The sequence below is a fragment of the Capricornis sumatraensis genome, chromosome 21 (genome assembly GCF_032405125.1).
Source record: "Capricornis sumatraensis isolate serow.1 chromosome 21, serow.2, whole genome shotgun sequence".
Taxonomy (NCBI): domain Eukaryota; kingdom Metazoa; phylum Chordata; class Mammalia; order Artiodactyla; family Bovidae; genus Capricornis; species Capricornis sumatraensis.
Genome location: NC_091089.1, coordinates 52,877,844 through 52,896,095, shown reverse-complemented (window position 1 = coordinate 52,896,095; position 18,252 = coordinate 52,877,844). Strand labels below are relative to the sequence as shown.

General features: G+C 49.9%; 1 protein-coding gene across 1 annotated transcript in view; it reads right to left on the bottom strand.

Annotated features, from left to right (window-relative positions):
- MAPK4 (mitogen-activated protein kinase 4) overlaps window positions 1-18,252 on the bottom strand; it is a 59,226-nt gene that overhangs the window by 4,856 nt on the left and 36,118 nt on the right. The window contains exons 2-3 of the mRNA XM_068993928.1: window positions 5,286-5,430; window positions 3,642-3,803 (exon numbers count right to left, since the gene is read on the bottom strand). Of these exons, the coding sequence (XP_068850029.1) occupies window positions 3,642-3,803; window positions 5,286-5,430 (307 nt within the window). The remainder of the gene's footprint in view (window positions 1-3,641; window positions 3,804-5,285; window positions 5,431-18,252) is intronic.

The following is an 18,252-nucleotide window of genomic DNA, read 5'->3' as shown; positions in this document are numbered from 1 at the left end:
GACCCCGGTTTGATCCCTGGGTCGGGAAGATCCCCTGGAGAAGGGATAGGCTACCCACTCCAGTATTCTGATCTGGAGAATTCCATGGGCTGTATAGTCCATGGGGTCGCAGAGAGTTGGGCACGACTGAGAGACTTTCACTTTCAGAGGGGTTACGGTCTTCCCAGGTGGTGCTTGTGGTAAAGAATCTGCCTGCCCATGGAGGGGACGCAAAAGATGTGGGCTCGATCCCTGGGTCAGGAAAATCCCCTGGAGCAGGAAATGGCAACCCACTCCAATATTCCTGCCTGGAAAATTCCATGGACAAGAGGAGCCTGGCAGGCTACAGTCCATGAGGTCGCAAAGAGTCGGACATGATTGAGTGCCGACATACATACAGTACACACAGAGGGATTGCAGTGACTTGTAAGATAAGGTCACCGTTGGTTACTGGAGGTCAGGGCTAGAACTTTGCCTTCGGCTGGATTTCTGCAGAGACAAGGAATGGGGTGGAGGCACTTTATGTGGCAGCGACCCCAGGAAGCACTGGTGGGGAGTGGGGGAGAAGCCAGCCAAGGACGTGCCAGTGAGCAGTTCCTGCTGAAGGCACTTGGGGCTCCGTTCCACTGGGTCCTCCAAGAGACAGCATGGGACGCGTCTCAGAGGTGGTCCCACCTGGAGGGGGGACGCGGGGACATCTCCACCCCCGCCGTCAGGCGTCGTGAGTTGAGTGCAGCTGTGGGGGGAGCTGGTGGAGGACCCTCCTCCTATAGGACTCAGCAGTAGAAAGCCTGAGTGAGAGCGGTCACCGTGGAGGAAGGCAGGGGAACAGAGCCTGCCAGCCAGGGGATCCTGGGTCCAGAGCTCTTTCTCCCACAAGTTGCCCCTGGAGGTTTGGCAGATCAAGGCCACCTTCTTCAAAACTCCAGCACGTGTGTCTGCTCTCTTTCCCGCCTCTGGCTTCAGCTGGAAGTTGGTGCCCGGGGGAGCCTTGGAAGCTGATTGAAGATGGCAGAAGGCCCGTGTCCTGGACAGAAGCCCCCCTCTGTCTGGACTTGAGCTGATCAGTGCCTCCATCGCTAGCAGGTAGGCCATGGAGATTTCAGGTCTATTGGCTACAGCACCGGCTTCCCCTTAACTCATAACCACCACCCTCACTCCCCAACTCTTTCTTCTTCTGCAAGTTCAACCTCCCACACGTTTTTGTGGGTTTTTTTGGTGCTTCTGATATAATGAGGCTTCTGTGCAATCATGTGACTTTTATGTGGCCCCACTGGATTCCCAGCTGGGCTTCTCAGACCCCCAGGGTTTCTGGAAGGATTCTCAGGGAGGGGCGTCTCTGGTGATTGAGAGGCGGGGCGGGGACAGGGCCCCTCAGCCCTGCTGCACCCAGAGCGCTCCTCTCCCTGTTTTGGGTAGAGGCTTCCTCATCGGCTCTGTCCCCCACGGTGTAGTTGCTTCTTGTCAGCGGAGCTCAGGACTGAATGCCCTGTGGGTGAGGTCTCGGGCCTGCTCCCCTGTCCTGCAGCCGTGCAGTGGCGGCTGCTTGGGGGACACAGTCCACCCAGACTGTGTCCTTCGTGCCTCCGAGGGGGATAGCTAGGGAGACAGCCTCTTCTCAGGCCTGCAGGCCCTCAGAGGGACAGCCCCAGGTGAGCTGAGGGACAGCAGCTGGCTCTTTGGGGCAGGCGGGTGTGACACCCTTTCGCTACCGAAGTTTCGTTTCAACCGTACCTCTCTCCCCTGAGGCCAGGCTGACTGGGGTCACTTTTCAAGCCCAGAGACAGATGAGAGAACTGTGGTTGAAGCTGGCACACTGGGAGGGTAAACCCGGCACATTGGGAGGGTGAAGCCGGCCCGGCTTTCGTGAACCTCTGTTTGGCTCCACGATCCAGTCCACACACGTCGCCTGGGCATTCAGGGCCTTGTGGCCTCTTGGCCTCGCTCACCCCTCCGGCTTCCCTTCAGACAATCAGATCGTGCTGATCCCAGCCCTCACCAGCTCTCCGGGTCGGCTCTCTGTCCCTCTCTGTGCCCAGTGGCTCTCACGCCCTCCCCAAAGCCCCAGGGCTCTCGCTGACTCCTTAGGATGTGTTCCTTCAACTGCTCATCTCTGACAGGTGTCCGTCTTCCCCGGGAGACCACCTATCGTGTCTCTGGTTTCTCTGAGGCAGGCCCACAGTGTTCAGAGGGGCTGCTGTGTGTGTGGTGGTTTGGGAAGAGACATGGATGACTCATCCCTGATCCAGAATTCCTGAGAATTCTGAACCTCCTGTCACATGGCAGGATTTCTACAGAGGCCCACGAATCAAAGAAAATGTGGACGGGCTGAGACTTAATTTGTGGGGAATCAAATTGCCTCTCTCCCTTGATGACAAGGAAGCTAAGACAGTTTATTGATTGACAGGGGATCATGGCCAAAGACACTGTTAGTCCAAGTTCTTGGTTTCTTGATGGGGAGGAGCGTGGCAGAGACGGTAGCTGGTACCCATGTCTGTTCTCCTCTTCCATAGTAATGGACGTGGACACACAGTGGCAGTGGGGTAAGTTTCCATTTCATAGCCTCACTGCAGTGAGGTGGGGCCAGGTGACTTACGCTCTGGCCAGCAGGACATGAATGGAGGTGAGGTGTCCAAATCCTGGCTCGTGACATTAAAGGCAAGGGGCTGCCCTCATCCCCCACCTTCCTCCAAGGGGTAAGGGCAACACCCTAAGGTGGCAGAGATATAAGACAGAAGGGGCTTGGACCCCTGGATGACTGTGGACCAGGTCTACCTCAGTGGCCCTGGAACTGTCTGCTTTAGATTCTTATATGAGAGAAATAAACTCTTTTTTTTTTTCTTAAATAAGAAATAAATGTTATTTAAGTTGTTGAGAATCTGGGTTTCTCCTACAATTGGCCAAACCTATATCCTGTCTGATATAGGAATTTCCTCAAGCAGAGGATGAGATGGTTAGATAGCATCACTGACTCACTGGACATGAATCTGAGTAAACCCTGGGGGAAAGTGGAGGACAGAGGAGCCTGGCATTACTGCAGTCCAGGGGGTGGCAAACAGTCAGACACAACTTAGCAACTGAAGAGCAACAAGGAAGCCTTTAGCAAGTATGAGACTGGTGATATTCTAACATCTCAGATAATGGAGAAACTATCCTATGTCAAGGACTTTACAAACTCTATTTTATGTACTCGTCACAATGACCCTATGTATCATGTATTATTATATCCATTTTACAGTTAGGGAAACTGAGATGCAGAGAAGTTAAGAAGCTTGCACAACGCCAAACAGCTAGTCACTGGTGGAACGGGGAGCTGAGCCTGGATCAGACTTCGAAGCTGATGAAACCGTACCATGCCTTCCAGAGGGGAAAAAGTAAAGGGAGGTGGAGGAGAGGGAGGGAGGCAAGTGAGAAAGAAGGAAAGGGAAGCAAAATCAGGGTTGAGTGTGGAGGACCAGCAGTGACTGCCTTGAGGGTGGCCTGACGGCTGAACTCGCTCTGGAAGGAGTGAGGGCAAAGACCCGCTGCCAGGGGGTCCCCCGCTTCTGTGTCTAGGGACTCTGGTCCTTTCGGAAAAGACTGCCTGCCCCCGGGGCCCCAGGGTGAAGCCAGGGCGCAGAGCGCAGCCTCCAGACGCCGGCCGGGCAGTCAGGTGGCGGTACCTTCACTGTTCACTTCCGGGAGCAGCTTGCGCAGCGGCCGCTTCACCTCCCAGGTACTGCTGACGAAGGAAGGCATCACCTTGAGCAGCTCGTCCTTGTCCTCCTCCCGGATCACGGGGACGGTCTCCAGGATGAGCTGCATCTGCTCCAGCTCGTGAGCCCCTGGGGAGGCAAATGCCAGATGGTTACGCGTGCCACCCACCGGACTGGTGGATGTGGAAACGCCAGCGCCTAGGAAAGTGGGAGCCCGGGGACTTGGGTTCATTCTGCTGCTAATTGCTGGGTGACTGTGGGCAAGTTGCTTGCCATCTCTGGGGCTTGGTCAAATGCAGAAAGAAGGGGTAGTCTCTGGGGCCCCATCCATTCTCGTAGCATTCTGTGCCTCTGGAATGGTCCAGCCTCATACAGCCTGAGTCAGCCCGCGCTAAAATGATGGGAGCCGCCCGAGCCGAGGCTTTCCAAGCATTCCTTCCTATGCACCTCTGTGCATATCCTTTACCAGGCTGGGGGAGGAAGAGATTTTAAGGCTAAAAATGAGTCTTGCCTTTTGGGTTCCCATTAGGAGGGGAACAAAAAAATCAGGAATAGCAAATTAAGTTTGGGACATGTCATGAGTGCGCTGACTGGTGCTCTTCCAGGCAGAGGGAGGAAGACAGGGCTGCCAGGTCTGTGGGACAGGACGAAATGGCTCATTCAAGCACTCATTCACTCACTCATTCGTTCATTCAACAAAGATTTATGGAGTGTCCTCTCCCTGCCAAGGATCATGCTAGATGTGGGGCATGAATAGCATCTTCACCCATAAGAAGCTTCAGGCTTCTGGTTCTCGGAAACTCAAGTCCTCTTCCACACCCAGGCCATCGCTGATGCTGTTTCAGAGCTTTGATGCTGCTGGGATGGGTCAGGTCTGAATCTTTGCTGCCCTCTCTGGTGTCTGGGCCATCCTATTCCTTTTGTTTTCCCTTTTTGCATAAGTAGCCTTGCCATTCACCTCTACTGGGTTGAATCCAACCCAGCCTGGTCTTCCTTCCTGACTCATCCAGCTGCACAGAGCAACCCCCGCCATCACTGAGTCCCGTGGGGTCCCAGTCTTCCAGAAGCTGGAGGCCAAGGGCAGGGCTCTCCCGTGTCCCCCTGACGATGCCCTGTATGGCACTAAGCTCATGCGAATGCTGTGAATGCTGACCCAGAAACTGCCGAAGCATCAGCGTCTGCTCTGAAGGAGTCACTTGGCTTCTCCCTGCAGTGGACTCAGGTAGGGTCAGTTCAGGGGCTCTGGGAGCCTGGTGGGGTCCCCTCTCTGAATGAGCACTCCCGATTGACCTCTCACAGTGGCAGGGAGAGGGGAGAAAGGAGCTGAAAAGGTAGGATGGGTGTTTTCACGGGTTAATCTCCAGGTGTTTGAAGAGACATGATTTCTTGATTTTTGGAAGTTTAGTGCTCAAGAAGTCTTTTTTTCTTTTTTTTTGCCTCTCCAGAATTTTGCCTGAAATAGTTGATAACAAGGTGCCTCCAAGTAGTGCCGTCAAAGTCAGAGGCAACCTCAAAGAGGAGGATAGCAGGTTTTGTGATTAGCGTGTTCCCCACCCCCCTTTTATTGAGCTGCAGCAGAGGGGCAGAAGGGTGGCCCAGGTAGCAGCTTACCAGCAAAGAGCATCCTGCCCGTGAGCATCTCAGCCAGGATACAGCCGGCAGCCCACATGTCGATGGCTTTGGTGTAGTTGTTAGGGGAGAGGAGTAGGCGTGGTGAGCGGTACCACTTCGTTACCAGCCCTTCTGACAGGTAACCCTGGAAGACAAAACCCCAGCTTCCAATGATCAGTCATTTATGGACACCCTCCCTCCCATAGAGCTTCCCTGGTGACTCAGCTGGTAAAGAATCACCTGTAGTGCAGGAGACCTGGGTTCGATCCCTGGGTTGGGAAGATTGCCTGGAGAAGGGAAAGGCTACCCACTCCAGTATTCTGGCCTGGAGAATTCCATGGACTGGTCCGTGGGATCTCAAAGAGTCCGACATGACTGAGCATCACTCCCTCCCATACCTTTCTTCTTGTCCCTTTTCAGGGAGAAAAGACCTCTTTCACTCTCCATCCTTCCTGTTGATCACCTGTTTAGAGGGGTTCAGGCAGGTTTGAGGGGCTCAAAGAGTTTGGTGGGGGAATCTTATGAGGCCCTGGAGTTCTGTTCTGTCGAATGGGATCCAGGTTGCCACTATTTAAGGAGCAACGCTTTCCTAGCCCATCTTGATGTAACAACACATAACAGTCTACCCTCATCTAGTAAGAAGATGGATAAACAGGAGCCGTACTCGAGTTCATTATCACCATCAACAGAGTAATGATGAGAAACTGGAATTTCATTTATTCAGTGGGATGAATCTCAGAAATAGCTGGAAAATTGAAATCAAGCCAGTTGCTTTGGTGCTGATGATTAAATTATTTCTGCTACAATGCCAGACACCAGTCTTCTGCTGGGAATGGACGAAGCCAGCTTCATCATGGGTATGGGTGAAGGGCTTTGGGGAGCAGCCCTAAAAGGCAGACTGGACACAGCTTTGGTTGGCCCAGAGGGTTCTGGGAATTCTACAGAGTGTGGGGTGGGTGTTCTAGCTGATTTCAGCCACTGCTCAGTGTGTGGCCTGGGGTGGAAGCCCTTCCTATGGGAAATAATGACGTCATGGGTGCTTTAGGGAAATATAGCCAGGCCATGTGGAAATTGTTCTCTGTGTAATTCAGAAAGCATGTGCACCAGTGAAATCTGCAAAATGTCTATTTGCATTACCTGGAACAGTCTCTCTAAAGTGAAAAAAACAGACCTATTTGGTGGTCGAGTTCAGACAGCACCAGGGGTATCCAGTCAGGGAGTCTAGGGAACATTTTGTTATTTGCTGTTGTAATTTCCAATTTGGCATGTAGTTTTCCTTTTTTGCTGAAGTAGAAAGTATCACAGACCCAGGTTAAAACAGAGGAAAAGTTAGGAAGTGCAAGTCCCCAGGAGCTTTTAATCGGTTAATCTGAAATCTCTTCACTTGTAGAGCAAAGATTTATTGTGTTTAAAACCCGAGAGCCCTCCGTTATGGCCGTTTTCTCTCCTTGGTAACACATGTTTCTTCAGAGCGGGACCTCAAACTGGCGGAAGAAAGGAAGAAAAGACTAGAGCACCCCCATTCCCCAGCCTCAAGGCTCCCAAATGAGCTCTTCGTAATTTTTAAAATGTGCCTCCTTTCTCTGTCCTTTGGGCCTTTGCGTGTGTACCTTCCAGGGATGGGTGTCTTCACACCCGCTGTCCTTCCTGGCTAACTTACTCAGGCCTGCTTCCTCTCAGAAGCTCCCCAGCTCCCTGGGGTGAAGTTGAATGCCCCCTCCCAGGAGCTCCACCATCCCTGTTTTGTCACTGTTTCTTTACTCCTCTGGGGCTTCCCTGGTGGCTCAGTGGTAAAAGACTGCCTGCAATTCAGGGGATGTGGGTTTGATTTCTGGTTAGGGAATATCCCCTGGAGGAGGAAGTGGCAACCCACTCCAGTATTCTTGCCTGGAAAATCCCATGGACAGGGGAGTCTGGGGGGGGGGGCGCTGCAGTCCCTGGGGTGGCAAAGAGTGGGACACGACTGAGCACCTTACTTCTCTGCAGTTCCCATCCCACCTGCCTCACCCATCCAACCCCCGGGACCACTGGACGATTCTCCCTTCATGGGCAGAGGCTGTATCTTGTTTCACAGCCGTTTCTGCCTTGCTCGTTTCTGTCCCAGGTCTGCCTCCTAGGAAATGTCCAGTGAACACTGTTGAGTGGATGGACGGATGAATGAGTAAGCAGAGTCTTGCATGGTCTGAGCCCTTTCAAAATGGGGCACCTACTGGAGGAACCGCTGATCCCTTTCTTTAACAGACCTGATTTTACAGGCAGATCCAGTTCCCACTTTCAGCAGTGGGTGAGGAGTTTACAAAAGTTGATGGCTTTTGGCTTACGCTTTGCCTTGTTCCAGAAAGGATTGGCAAGTGTAGTTTTTTTAAAAGCCAGGTTTATTGATGTATAATTTATAAACAGTAAAATTCACTTTTTAGTGTATAGTTCCATGAGTTTTGACAAAGTATAGAATTGTGTAACCACCGTCACAATCAAGATGTCTAACAATTCTATTATCTCACACAATTCCTTTCTGCCAGTTTCGGGTCACCCCCCAGCCCCAGTTCCTTAGAGACCACTCTTTTCCATCCCATTAGTTTTGCCTTGTACAGAATGCACATAAATGGAGTCACAGTGTGTGGCCTTTTGAGTTGAAATTCCTTTGCTTAGCCTAATGCACCTGGACTCATCCCTGTGGTTATATGGAGAGTAGTTCGTGAGGAGTTTAAGTCTGAGTCTCAAAATGAGAGACAAGCCCAACTGCAGGTGTGCACATCTGGGCGGGTGGGTTATAAATAAAGAATGGCCCAATGTTATTCTCCAGCCAAAAGGTAAGAGTGTCAGAGGAAGGCTAAAGCAGAGTGCTCATTGGGGAAGCTACTGAGGGGCGTTTACTCTGATGTGTCGGTGAGCAGGCTGTTATGGAATTCCCTGTAACTAACACCTGTCTATCCGCAGATTCTGGGGCTGAAGTGGATGCAGGGGGGCTTCCTTCTGAAGCACCTGCCCTGAACGTAAAAGATGTTTGCAGAGGCAAGGCTGCCCCTGATGTGTTTTAGGAGCCGTAGGACAGAGGTAAAGAATCTGCCTGCAGTGCAGGAGATGTGGGTTTGATTCCTGGGACAGGAAGATGCCCTGGAGAAGGGAATGGCTACGCACTCCAGCATTTCTGCCTAGGAAATCTCGTGGAGAGAGGAGTCTGGCAGGCTACCGTCCATGGGGTGGCAAAGAGTTGGACATGACTAAGCGACTAACTCACTTTCTTTTGGTGGCTTCTGCCAGGCTCTGGAGCAAAAGGAGCCGTGGGGAAGGAGGGATGGGAACAGAGGGGTGTGGGCACTTCTGGGTCAGGGCAGACCTGGGGGTGGGGTTGGGGAGGAAGGGGAGGTGGGTAGGACAGGGATTTCTGTGGAAGGTCCTGGGGAGGCCGGTGCCTGTGGTAGGGTTCCTGCAGACTCACTAGAGGGAGGGCCGTTCGTGGAGCCCTGGCAGTGGCTGCAGGAAGCCTGGAGAGGCTTGCAACTCGGGTGCTCTCTGCGTAGCCGGGGGTTAACAGGTTCAGGAAGGCCCCTGGGCACCACGCTTCCCTGGAAGAGGGGAGGAATGCATACACGGATCCCGTCTGATCTAGAAGAAACTGGGTCAAGGGAAAGAGTTGTCAGGCTACAGAGAAGTAAGAACTTTTGAGCTTGAGGGGGTCAACAGGGCTGTGGCACGGATGCTGTGATTTTGTGGAGGCGCAAGTTCTCAGAAGAGCTCCTGGCGGATGTGCTGTGGAAATCAAAGGCAAATCACCCAAGGAATGGGAAAGACAGGGCACTTAGAGCCTGGGGAACATTGCAGAGGGCATGAGAGCTGCCTCTGGACATACACAGGGCTGTCATACGGATGGGGAGTTAAGCTTGTTCTCTGAGGCTCTAGGGACAGACGTGAGCCATGGCATGAGGCAGAAAATCCAGGCAGTATAATAATAGCTCACGCTTACTGAGATAGTCGAACTGGTCTCATGCTTCCTAGGGATTAACTCTTTTAATCCCTGTGACAACCCCATGAGTTAGGGACTCTTATGAGAGTCATTTGACAGGGAGGAATCGGAGGCACAGAGAGGGTAAGCAACCTAGCCATGGTCATCCAGGCTGCAAGCAGCACAGCTGGGATGCAACGCCAGTTTGGGATGATGTAGTCCCTGTGATCCCAATAGATGGCTGAACTGCCTTTCGAAGAAAGAGAGCCCTCGAATCCACCAGGCTGTCCCAGGATGGGGCTGGGCTCCTAGGCAGACAGGGATGGACAAGCTCATGGGAGATGAGCCAGCAGCAACCTGCGGGCCGCAGATCGTCGGACTCTGGCTCACATTTGAATTCTTGGGGACCTGGGCTGAACATGCAGATTTCATTTCATCAGGCCAACAAAGTGGTACCGATGCTGCAGGTTGGAGGACTGCATTTGGACCAGCAAAACCCTGGATGATCTTTAATATCCTGCCCTGCCCAAGGGATTAGTGCCTTGCTCACAGGCCAGGCAGATTTCTCTAACTGAGCAGCAGACTGACCTGTAATAGGGGTTAATTCTTTGTGTTACCAGCACTCATCAAAAGATCATTTAGAAAAACACCACCTTCTCAGAGGCCCAGTTTAAGCAGAAATAAACGGCCTCCCTCTCCACAGCCTCCTTCCTCCAAAGGTATAATTCTTATTTGTGCCAATATCCATATCAGGCATATTAGAGGCCTTTTAAAACAGAAAGAACACCACAGCGGAATCGCCTTTCTTCTTGCTGACTCCAAACTCACTCTGTTAAAACTCATTTCCATTAAGATATGCAGCAGGGACTCTCTCAAGCTGAGGGCAGGAACGCACAGTCTTACAAGCCCAGTGTACAGCACAATCATTGGCAAGTCACCGGGTACGTTCTGTTTACAGCGCCCCTGGTGGTCCAGCGGTGGAGAATCTGCCTGCTAATGCAGGAGACGTGGGTTCCACCTCTGGATTTGGAAGATCCCCTAGAGAGGAAGTGGCAGCCCACTCCAGCTTTCTTGCCTGGAAAATTCCATGGACAGAGAAGCCTGGTGGGCTATAGCCCATGGGGTTGCAAAGAGTCGGACACCACTGAGCGGCTGAGCATGCATGCACATTCTGTTTATGCAGCTGAAACACACACAGTGAACAGTGTGGTTAAATCAGCTGCCCTGAGTTTTCATTAACTTCTCAAGTGAAAGCGTTAGTCGCTCAGTCGTGTCCGACTCTTTGTGACCCCATGGACTGTAGCCCGCCAGGCTCCTCTGTCCATGGGATTCTTCAGGCAAGAATATTGGAGTGGGTAAGTCATTACTTTCTGCAGGGGATCTTTCCAACCCAGGGATTGAACCTGTGTCTCCTGCATTGCAGGCAGATTCTTTACCATTCAAGCCATCATTAACCTCTAAAGTGGATGCCCCTTAAGTGCTGATCTGATGCCCTCTTTCTCAGGGCTGGCTTCTCCCCACTCCCTGCTTTGGATCCTCTCCAGTGAAATTCATCTCTCCCCCAGTTTCCATGGAAATAACCAAAAGCCCAGTTAAGTTCCTATAGGCCTGCAGCCCCCATGTGGTCCCTTCCTTTTACACTAAAAAAAAAAAAAAAAAATCAGAATTGCTTTAAAACATGACTTATTTTTGCGTGGTAAAATACACATAAAATTCACCGTTTTAACTGTTTTTAAGCACAAAATTCAGAGTATTAAGTACATTCATATTGTTGTCCCAGCATCACCACCATGTGCAAAACCAAGTCATGCGTATTAAACAACAGCTCTCCGTACTCCAGCCCCCAAAGCCCCCGTTGACCAGCACTCTTTCTGGCACTATTGAATGTGACTATTCATATAAGCGGGATCATACAGTTATCTGTCTCTCTGTGACTGGCTTCTTTCACTCAGCATAATGTACTTCTCCCTGCTTGAAACAGCAGGAAGGTGGGAGCAAAGGAGCTGAGCTTCTTTTTAAAAACCACTTTCTCAAAATGTGGTTGTCTTCTCACTCAACTAGAGCTCGCGTCACAGATAAAAGCTTTGCATGTTATCCCTCTGGGATCCTAATCATCAGCTCTGAGTTCTGTTACAGTGCAAGACATGACAAAATGTTTCATTTGTTTGGATCGCCAGTTCTAATACTGCCATCCTTGCCGGGACCAGGGCTGGACTGGGTGGACGAAGGCTTGGTGCAGCTGCTCCAGCCTCAGTTTCCCCATTTGCTTGTGCTGCTGGCCTCCAGGATTCCCTCTGCGGGGCACTAGAGTCCTAGAAATCTGCACCGCAGTCACTAGCAATCTCTAAGTGAGGGGACCCTGCAGGGCCAAAGTGATTAATTTTTAATGGGCTGGACTGTGAGCGAATGGCCCCTTTTAGGAAGATGCATTAACCAGCAGGCCATAATTAGACACTTGCCTCTCGCTGACTTTCAAGGGGGAAATCTGGCAGCAGTCTGGAGCAGCGGCTCTCAAACCTGATACACATTAGAAGCACTTGGGCAACTTAAGACAAATCCCGATGCTTAGGCCACCAACCATGCTGATGACATTAGAGTCTCTGGCGGAGCACCCAGGCATCAGTCATTTTTAAAACTCTCCAGGTGACCCCAGTGTGCAGCCATATTTGAGAACCAGCATCCTAGGGATCCCTGGCTCATTGGCTTTGGAAAGGTAAGCAGTATTTTCACAGTTCCCCAATTAGCGCAGGTTTCTATTTCTAGCTCTACTCGAGATGAATTCCTGAGTGGCCACAGCAGTCTTCTCTAGACAGCTGACCCACAGGAAGGAAAATTTTACTGGAAAATAACCAATAATAACTACATCTGCCATTTATTGAGAACTTAGGATGTGCTCGGCACTGTGCCAAGTGCTGCTTTATTATCAGTGCATTTAATCATCAAAATGACCCTATGAAGACAGCACAGAGAAGGAAATAGCTTGACCAAGGCCAAATTAGGTCCGAACCGGCAATGCTGAGATTCCATCCTGGCAGGGAGCAAAACAAAGCCCTTGTAGACATGCATTTGGTAGGAAAGACAGCTGAGGGAGTGTAAGGAATAAAAAAGCAGACTGAGGAGATACAGTGAGGGACGGGGTGGGTGGTCTAGGAAGGCCTCTGTGACCAGGGGACAAGTGAACAGGGATCAGAGTGAATCAAAGGAGTCGCCCCAAGGCCTCCCTTTCTGTCTCCCCATCCTGTCCCCAAACAGAAACACTCTCACCTTCACCCTCCCACCCAGCAAGCCCTCTTCTCAGGCCCTCGTTAACCCCAGGTGTAAACCACTGACAACAGGTTAGGAGGAGAAGGGAACGAATGTTTGCTGAGTCCCCGTTGGGCACAAGGGAGTTTGGCAGCATTAACTCAGCTGACCTCCTGACAACCCTGGAAGGTATTTATTTTTTTCATTTTCTCTCTGGGGAAATTCTTGCAGGTCCCTCCCCTCTGCTTGGCTTAGCTGGTAAGCCTTTGTGATCCTGGACCTCTTTATCTCCAGATCACAACTCCATGGAAGGGGAGGCCCTGAAGGCTGTTTTTTCTAGGGTAGATGCTCACTTTCAATGCGATGACTGAATTGGATAAAAATCTAAGCCAAAGGAATGATTGATACGCCTGTGGTGGAATTTCAGACACTGATCACCAGTCAAGGGGAGATTATTTTGAAGTTTGTGGGCCATGTTTGAATTGCGGGACAAAGGTAGCTGCCACGTTCAAGTCCAGCCCCCTGAAATCTAGGGGCTCCCTCAGATGTGAGGTGTGGCTGTGGATTTCTGTTTGATGTGACCTTGATGCTGGGAGCTGGGCCCTTGGGGCCAACCTAGAGGTCAGATTCAGGGCTTTAGTGCAATCCCTTCTAATTCACTCTCAAAAAAGAAAGAGAATATTCACCCCCCAAAGGACTACTGAGTGATGCAGACAACAATCATGTTTGCCAGGAGCTGACCACGTCCTAGGTCCTAGGTCCCACCTGAGCGCTGCGTCCTTTCATTTGATTATCAGTTTCATAATGTGGGGGCTTCCCAGGTGGCGTTAGTTGGCAGATGCCCCTGCCTGCCAGCGCAGGAGACATGAGAGACGCGGTTTCATCCCTGGGCCGGGAAGATCCCCCAGAGGAGGAAACGGCATCCTACTCCAGTATTCTTGCCTGGAAAATCCCCATGGACAGAGGAGCCTGGCGAGCTACTGTCCAAAGGGTCGCACAGAGTCGGAGATGACCGAAGCAGCCTAGCACACACGTATACTCACAAGGTGGGTGTTGTTACTGTTCCTGATGGGAGGGGGTGGGAAGCTGGGGCAGAAGGTCGGTGACACAGTGCCAGGGTCACCAAGTCCCCCAGAGGACAGTTCAGTCTCCGAAGTCCCTCACCTGCTCCCAGCCTCACCCCCCGCAACCTCATTTCTGCTCACTCATCCCCTCTTGGAAGGTTAAAATTCCCCCTTGTTCATCTTGCGGGGAGAGCATACTCAGAAGAATGAAAGGCACGTCGTTGGGCAACTCCCCTTCTCTGAAGGCTCTGGGGTGTAAACCACCACCTTTATTGCAGGTAACAAAGATGGAGTCAACCAGCTAAGAAAAGGAAGAGAGAGCCCTCGTGGTCTTGCTTGTTTCCATCCAGGATCAGGTGGAACTTAGAAGGCAGACTTGAGAGCATCTAGGTGGCTTCATTTCACAGATGACAGTGGGAGGGGTCAGGCCTTGGGCTGCAGGTGTTAGAAATCCTTCTCTCCTGGGTCCTGAGAAGGGGAGGAGTCGGGGGGAGGAGGTGGTGGTCATTCAGGGCTCCTGATGCAGGAAGGCCCCTGACCAGGGGAAGGAAGCCTGTGTGTCAGAAGGAAGTCGCTGCTGATAGAAGTTGGTAGAAGGAGCCAAGAATGCCCCACGACTGCTGAATTTGACTACCTGCCTGTCCTGGTGAGTCTCACCCACAGTTGCTGCTTGTAGTAAAGGCAGTATTTCCCCAGATGGGTCCACACCCCAGAGAGGCTACTAGGGGCAGGTAAGGCGTGTGGACAAACACCCTGGGACAGGTTGGCAGCAGCTAGGAAGTTTTTTTTTTGCCATCTCAGGGGCTAAGGGTGCAGTCTTTGGCACTTCTCTTTGTCCACGTAACCACTGCTCTTTTCTAGCTGCATCTTAGGGACCAATCGTTCACAGGATGTGCTGTGGGAAGTCCCAGGTAAGGTCCTTGTTAATGCGTTTACCTGGGAGAGGAAACACACTGGCCCATCTGCCGACTTCTAGGGTTGCCGTGGCCGCTGCTGAGTGTGCTGTGTGTGGATGGAAAAGCACTTCCTCCCCCGCTTATCTCTGAGCCTCTGAGGGCCGGGGCCATTGGACTTGCTGAGCCAAGGCAAGGGGGCTGCCTGTTACAAAAGCCATTAGAGGTGTGGGGAGTGCAGGCACTGAGCCAGCCCACTGCCCAGGGCACGCACAGGCAGCATGGTGGAGGGGAGGTCGCAGACTCCAGCTCTTCTCCGCTATTGCTTCTGGCAGGGTCTGAATGCAGGCTCAGTAACCCTGCCCAACCCTGACCTTGAGAAGGGTCTTCTCTCCTTGCCGACCAGGCAACCAGCTGGCTCATGTTATCCATCAGGGGCCACATCCTCTCTGCAAAACCCTTCTTTTCCTACAAAAGCTGCAGGTCTGCGGCATGGGCCTTCTTTAGAAGTGTCCCAACACTGAGAGGCTGCCCGGGTCACCTGCGCCAGGGAACACCGGTCCCATTTCAGACAGGTATTTTGACAGCATTGCTTCAGTGTTTCTGGTGGTGCTGGTCCTGGGCGTGATGCTCTAAGTTAGGGGACTATCCTCAAGGAGCTTACAGCCCAATTCTAGACAGTGAGTTTGCTGGCTTAACTGCAAAGACAATCATTAAACCAGCAACAAGTCAACGCTGGGCAAGGGAGGGAGAGGGGAGGAGGCAGTCACCGAGTGAAGAATGGAGCAGAAAGGGGGCAGGGTGGATCCATGCTCAGGGGTTGGTCCTTAGAAATTATGAACACAAAACTGGGTATGGAAGTGAATATTTTTGAATCAGAAAAGTGCAGCAAATTAAAAATTCTGAAAAGCTGGCAAATAGCACAAACATCACAACTTTCATAAAAATAACATTTTTACTAATTAGCTGCTTGGCAAACTGCAGGTAGCAAACACGTGAATGGATTTCATAATCTCTGATCTTGTCTATGACAGTTTTGTAATATTTTTTACAGGCAGAATTTAAAGCTAATTCAGTGTTTGAAAGATAATTGAAAAGATAACTCAGTCTTTCCTCTAATACAGTCGACTCTTTAGTTGGGTTGATAGTCTAGAAGTTTCTTTTACCTTCAAAACTAGTCATCAGCAATGTCATATAAATTTTCAAGATTATTGTCAAATTTGGGAAAAACCTTACTTAGATATTCTTTTGCTTATGAGCTGTAAGATTTGGGGGGCATTTCCAGTTTTCTTACATGGTGACTAAACATCTATTCTTTGAATCCATGACGCTCATCAACCCAGCTGTCCGTGATGTCCTACTGTTGTCATGTACTATGAGCTATAGGGTGGGCCCTGCTGTGCATGAGTTGATTTGGTGAGCCACAGAGGTATTCCTAGAAGTTATTCCTACACCAAGATGCTGGCACTCACTTAACTCTATGTAGAAGTAGCTGCAAACCATGTAAACATATCCACAGTTCAAACCCTGGACACTGAAAGTTAAGTAAGTGTCCCTGGTTGGTGATACACATCAATTGGCTGAGAGGCTGACCAAGAAGCTTCACATTTGGGACCCTCCTAGACCTTGCCCCAGAGAAGGCAATGGCACCCCACTCCAGTACTCTTGCCTGACAAATTCCATGGACAGAGGAGCCGGTGGGCTGCAGTCCATGGGGTCCCTAGGAGTCGGACACGACTGAGAGACTTCACTTTCACTTTTCACTTTCATGCATTGGAGAAGGAAATTGCAACCCACTCCAGTGTACTTGCCTGGAGAATCCCAGGGACGGGGAGCCTCGTGGGCTGCTGTCTATGGAGTCTCACAGAGTCGGACACGACTGAAGCGACTTGGCAGCAGCAGACCTTGCCCCAAGGGCCTCGTCTTTTGGCTGGTTGTGGTCTATATCTGAAGTTTATTGGATTAGCTTTAAAAAGTCCTATTTTAAGTATAGGGCTTTCCCGAGTTTTGTGAATTGTTCAAGCGAGGGGGTATGGGAGTCCTCAAATTTGTAGCTAGTTGGTTATTTTTGCAAGTGGCCTGGGAAACCTTGAGTTTGTGGTTGAAGTGTAGGTAGTTCTGCGGGGGGAATGCCCTTAACCTGTGAGGTTTGTTCTAATTCCGGGTACAAACTGAATCACCAAGTTACCACATATGGTTTGATTGCTATATATATAATGTTATAATTAATATAGCAATTATATAATTGCTGTATATAATATATATACCATATGTATATATAATTATATATAATATAATGGTATATTATTTAAGATTATGTTTTCTGACTTCCCTGGTGGCTCAGACGATAAAGCATCTGCCTACAATGCAGGAGACCCGGGTTCAATCCCTGGGTCGGGAAGGTCACTTGGAGAAGGAAATGGCAACCCGCTCCAGTATTCTTGCCTGGAAAATCCCATGGGTGGAGGAATTTGGTAGGCTACAGTCCATGGCGTTGCAAAGAGTCAGACACGACTGAGCGACTTCACTTTCTGCTTTCAGCCAGTGTATAGAAATGAAGTTGAATTTTATATATTGATTTTATATTCAGTAACACTACTAAAGTCTTTTTATTAAATCTATTAATTTGGCTGTAGATTGAGGCTTTATTTACACAGTCAAATCATCTGTGAATAATAACAGTTTTGCCTTATTTTGCTTGCCAGGACTAGTGCAATGAGGAGAAGTAAGTGACAACCTTAGCATGTTCCTAGCTTTTAAAAAAGGTTTTTTAACATTTCATTGTTAAATAAAACATTGTTGAGATTTTTGGTAAAAACTATTTTTCAGTGAAGGAAATAATTTTCTTCCTAGTTAGTATGAATTTTTATCATTCACAGATACTGTATCTTTTAGAATGTTTCTCGTATCTGTAGAAATGATCATGTGATCTTTTTTTAGTCTCTTAATTTGTTTCTGACTTTGGTAGCAAGGTTTTAATGTAGCAGGGTATTTCCTCTTTTTTACTTTCTCTGTAAGAGTTTGATAAAACTTATGTTATTTGAAAGTTTGCCTGTAAACTATAAGGCCTAAGGTTTTTGTTCTGAGCTTTTTAACTCCTGATTTAGTTTCTTTAATGGTTATTGCATTGTCAAGGTGTTCTTTTTGAGTCAAATTTTTATAAAATTATATTTTTCTAAGAACTTATTCACTTCATATTACTATTTAATAAGTATATGTATTTAATAAATGAACATTTATGGGCATAGGGTTCATAGTATACTCTTAATTTAGAATCTGTGGTTATATTCTTTGCTATTTAGGGCTGTTGGGATGGTCTGACCCTGGAGGCCACTGGCCACTCTGTGGAAGGCTGACACTGAAACTTGCCAACTTGTTGCCCAATTTGATTTTATTTCCTGTTGATCTGAGATGTGCCACCCACAGGAGTGTCTGTGGGCAAGGCCCAGTAATGTAACCTAGGCCCTGACTAGGTTTCTGCCTTCAGGAGAATGAAACCATGATCAGCTGTCATTTTGATTCCCAGAGGGAAAGAGCATTATTGTCCTTTAAGGAGCTCTTGCTGTGGTTAGCACTTTTCAGGGTGACAGAGGAATATGGACGAGCTCCTGTAACTAAGTTAGTTTGCCCGGACAAGCCCATCCCACAAAGCAGCTCTGAGAAACTGCTCACGGGGCAGGGCCCACGAACGCTGTACCTGTGGGCTGTCTGCCAATAGGGGGCCTCCCGTCGAGGAGTTAGGACCCAGACTCATCTGGAAACCTCCAAGCTACTCAGAGGCCCTTGAGAACTCTCTAGATGGCTGAGTTATGCTCTGTACTTGC